The 4,723-nt window shown below is 43.7% G+C and overlaps 1 protein-coding gene across 1 annotated transcript in view; it reads left to right on the forward strand.

Moving 5' to 3' along the window:
* The window catches only part of METTL25 (methyltransferase like 25), a 171,136-nt gene that overhangs the window by 396 nt on the left and 166,017 nt on the right, over positions 1 to 4,723 (forward strand). The window contains exon 2 of the mRNA XM_019514805.1: positions 11 to 169. Within this exon, the coding sequence (XP_019370350.1) occupies positions 11 to 169 (159 nt within the window). The remainder of the gene's footprint in view (positions 1 to 10; positions 170 to 4,723) is intronic.

Consider the following 4,723-nt stretch of genomic DNA (forward strand, 5'->3'; position numbering starts at 1 on the left):
CTGTCGCTGAGCCGCGCGCACACGGTGGACTTCTACACGCGCGGGCTCTGGGCGCAGCTGGTGGCGCTGTCGCCGGACGCGGTGCTGCACGCGCTACGGAAGCCAGGCCCCCTCTGGCTGCAGCGCCCCCTGCAGGAGGCCGCCGGCGCCGCCGCTGCCGGGCCCGGGGGTGAGTGCGGGGGCGGAGCTTCGTGGTGAGATGCGTCTCCCTGGTACCGTGCCCCCGTGTCCTGCGGGCCTCTGGCCCCCTGTTGGTCACACGCACTATGTATATCTATATGTGTGTGTAGTGTGTATGTGATATATATATGTACAATGTCTATACATATAATATGCACACTGTAGGCACACACATATACAGTGTGTGTGTGTGTAGATGCACTATACACACGTATACATATATGTGTGTTTGTATAGTGTATGTGTGTGCATATATATATATGTATATGTATGTACGTATATATGTGTGCATAGTGTGCAGAAAGGAGGAGTCTTGGATTATAGTTTCTGGTGGAGGCACTCTTAATTTTACATTAGAGTTACTGGATAGTGTCAAGGGGTCACCTGATATGGCTGTGATCCGTGCCTCATGCCTCTTGCTTGATTGTGCTGTTGATACAGAGGTTTGAGGATGTCTCTGTCTGCAGTTCCTGTTAAATTATACTCTTGTTCTCTAGTTTTCCATGATTTGATGTAATACTGTATATTATAGGAAGGAAGAATTTGTGAATAGGCTTAATTTCAGGGACGTCTGCCAGATCTTCTGGGGGCTCCTTCATCCCTATGCCCGTGGCCCTTGCCACTCTGTAACAATAATGATGTACGGTAAAGCAGTAAAGTTCCTGCCCGACACTATACGGAACAGGCTATTAGTCAGTCCATGTTTGAACTTCAAGACTCTGAGAAATGATAAATATTAATAACAAAAATACCCACAACGTCCTGGCCCTTCTATGCCCAGCTTTTGTCATATGTTGACAGTGAACACCGTTCTAGTCCAGTAGTTCCTGTAATCAGCTACAGTCCAATAAGGGCTCCCACCAGACAGTTTCATGGGACATATATCCCCGCCTAAAAGAAAATATACCCAGGGTTGACCTGGAGTACTGTACGATCTTTAACAGTACTCTCACCTGAGAGGTTTCCCAAACCAGTGCAGTCAGTAAGATGACAAAGGAAAACTGAAACTCACATTTTACGAGCTGCTGCTATCCCAGGTCTGTCATCTCTGCCAGTCCTAGACATGCTGGTAGTGGAGCCACTCTGCCTGCACTCCTAAAACTCGGTTTGGACAATCTGGTGGCTGGTGAGGAACTGGCTGTCGTCTCCCCATCTCCTGGCTGCTGGTAGCTCTCCTGGTTTCTCCGGGTCCATAGCTTCTGGTGTCAGCTGTCCTGCGGAGCCTGTTGGCTTCTGGTCCTCTTCTCCCCCTTGGGCAGCTGTGGGCTGCTTTAAGAGGGCCGGTACTGGGCTCCCTTCTTCAATTCGGAGGAAACACTGACTTGAAAAATGCCAACCCGTGATCACTTCTGGTGTGTGGGGTCGGCATTCGCATGTAAATGCTTCCCTTGGGTTGCCACTGTTTTGGCCAGTGTGGGCAGCATTCTTACTCCCTCACAGATAATGCATAAACTAAGTTGCATTTTAGGCATCTTAGTGCTTTCTTGAATCTGACCCAGTCTTATTCCGAAGATTCCTGGATTTTTACGCTAGAAGAGATAACTGAGATCATCTGTTCTGACTTAGTTCATAATACACGTCATAGACTTTCACTCCATGATTTTAGTGTCAAGCCCTGAATTTACAGTTGCTGCATATCATGTATTTTAGAGAAATGCACGTCTTGTAAATTTGTTGCCATGGTTAATTGCCCGCTTCATACAAAGAAATCCTTTTTTCTAATCTATTTTTTTTCTAGCTTTGTCTTCAAGCTTCTGAAATTTATGCTTTTATCAACCGGATTATCAAATCCTTTAATATCAGACTGTTGGCTACAAAGGACCAACTCATGGGATCATAATAAATTCTAGTTTATTGGATGGGATGTGAAGCTACTAATAAAATCATAGATGCCAACTTTGAGTTATGGGTGGTACCGGTTACCTTAGCACATACACACACACACACACACACACACACACACGTACTCACTCATTCAGACCCACGTAGTATAGTGTGTACTAGCTGCTGTAATGATTGTGGGAGCACTGGTGTCAGTATATCTACCTATCCAAGGCTCTGGAGTCTGCTGTTGATGGTCAGCTTCCTTCAAGGTAATGTCTTCTCCAGAAGGGGGTCATCTGCTTATCTTTCTGTTTTGTTAGGTCAGGTGCTTTTTGAGAGGGTGCTGCTGAGGGTCACGCTTCACTGCCTTTTATCCCTTTCTGGCAGACTTGTGTGATCCTCAGCATCCTCTTGGCTACCCAATCCGGAGGTCGCTGTCCCATGTGGGTCTTGAGTAGTACCTGACAGCTGTTAGTCACAGGGTTCTCTGCCTGCTGGTACCTGAAGGTTTGGGAGTCCACCCTTGACTTGTTGACTTAATGGCTTAATGGTATTGTCATGGGTTACAGGAATAGTCCATACGGTGAGTGCTCAGTTCCAAGAATCAGTGTTTTAGCTTGATTAGCTTAAAATGGAGTTCCTTTGGCTAGGCTATTGTCTACTGATGATCATCATTCACTCACATTCACTTCATTTTATAACTTTACAATTACAATTTCAATGCAGTTTTAACAATGGTCCAGGATGTAACTTCATTCTACAGGGAGTACATTCCTTAAGAATTTAAAAGCATAAAATCTAAAATACAAAATGCCATGATAAAGATGAGACAGATGAAATATGAAACTGCACTGTGAAAAATATATAAAAATGCAGTGTGAGGTAGTGAGGATCAAAGGCTACTGGGGACAGTAAGTGAGCACAGGATATATTTACAGTCTTTGCAGTAGATATTTTAGTTCTTTTGTTTTCTTTAGTGACACTGAGCTTAATTGATATGTAGATGTAGTTTTTAGGTTTCTTCTACAGAAAGCCACTTCAGCTTTCCAGCTTGCTCTGAGCCTTGCCACACCCATGCCATGAGTGTGCTAGGTCTCTGCCAATACTGAGAATGAAAAGAAATGCACAAAATTGGGGTGGGGAGGGAGGGTTATAGGCAAGAAGGGGCTTCTGTTATATCAATGGCCAGAAGGGAAATATATAAAGCGAGATTTCTGCTACAAGACACTGTAGTAGATGCTCGTAGTAGATACTCTTAGACTGCAGTTGAGACACCACTAAACCTCTTTCTTTAAAGCTAAATACACTGAATTTTGTCAGTCTTTCAGTGGACAACAAACTGAGGATAATTCTTTTAGCTTTTTTCAAAACCTGCTCTGAGAACAGCATTTTCTGTTTTAGCACTGGCTTTAACAGCATGCTTATGTTCATTAGGTTATTCTTTATAACCTCTCTGCTTTTTGTGAGTCACTGTTTTCCAGAATACTCCCCTAATTCAGTAAGTGTGACCTGTATTTTTGATTCCTAGATGTATGGGGTTCCATTTAGCTGTAAGAAAACATATTGTTCATTGTGACCTCTACTTACTATGCAGCCAAATCACTCTGTAACATAGTTTCATAGTTTCTAGGGTCGGAAGGGACCTGAGAAGATCATCTAGTCTGACCCCCTGCCATGGCAGGAAAGAGTACGGGGGTCATTGACATGTCTTTTGCACACCTTACCAACAGTAATTTTATATTCTGCTAGATGACTGATAAAGCTACTGGGATAGAAACATAAAGCATCAGGAACTGATTCTTGTATGAACCCATAAAAAATTCTCCAGTTGTACAATGATTTCCCATTTATAGTTATTTTTTGAGAACTGTGATTCAGTTTTTAATCAGTGTAGTATATAATATTTTTATAAGAATGTTGTGACATATTAAGTCAAACATTTTGTAGAAATGTAAATATATAACGTTGCCACTGTTACCTTTGTCACCTAAATTTGTGATCTTTTTTGACAAATATTTGATTAGCACTGTTTTCTATAAGGCTCTGTGGATTGGTATCAATTCTGTCAGTGTTCTTTCCTTGTTTACTGTCTGCTTCATCAAATTTACCATGATTTTGCCTATAGAATTGTTGTCAAGCTAATTAGCCTATAAGTTGCATGGTCACCTTATTTTATTCTTTTTGTATATTGGCACATTAGATTTCTTGCATTTTACTGGAATTTTGCCAAATTCAGAAATTGTTAAATATCAGTATTAGTGGATCATCGAGCTCCTTGGCCAATTTTCTTTAAACAGAGATGTCAAACATATGATCCAAAGGCTAGATCCAGCCCTTGGAGATGTTCCATCCAACCCACCAGTGGGCCAGGGAATTTGGGGGCGTTGCTGCCCAGGGGTGGGGCCCGTGGCACTATAGGTAGGCATGTACTAAAATTGCAGAACTCGGGGCCAAATTTCGTGGCCTTGCCATGGCTCTGAACTCCAATTTCATAGGCAGATTACAACTGCCTCCCACCCAATGCCTCTGATTGGCTGGGATGGCCAGCATGGGATGCCACCACCACCCTACTGTCCCCTAGCCTGGTGTGGCCCTGCTCCCCACCTGGCCCTGGCCTACACAGGGGGAAAAAATAAGTCTCTCCTGGCCTCTCCCAAACCTGCATAGATATGGGGACAGCTCGTTGCAGTCCTATTGCCCCCCTATCCAGGCCACACAG

The sequence above is a fragment of the Gavialis gangeticus genome, unplaced genomic scaffold, assembly GCF_001723915.1.
Source record: "Gavialis gangeticus isolate Ggan-Ray unplaced genomic scaffold, GavGan_comp1, whole genome shotgun sequence".
In the NCBI taxonomy this organism is placed as follows: domain Eukaryota; kingdom Metazoa; phylum Chordata; order Crocodylia; family Gavialidae; genus Gavialis; species Gavialis gangeticus.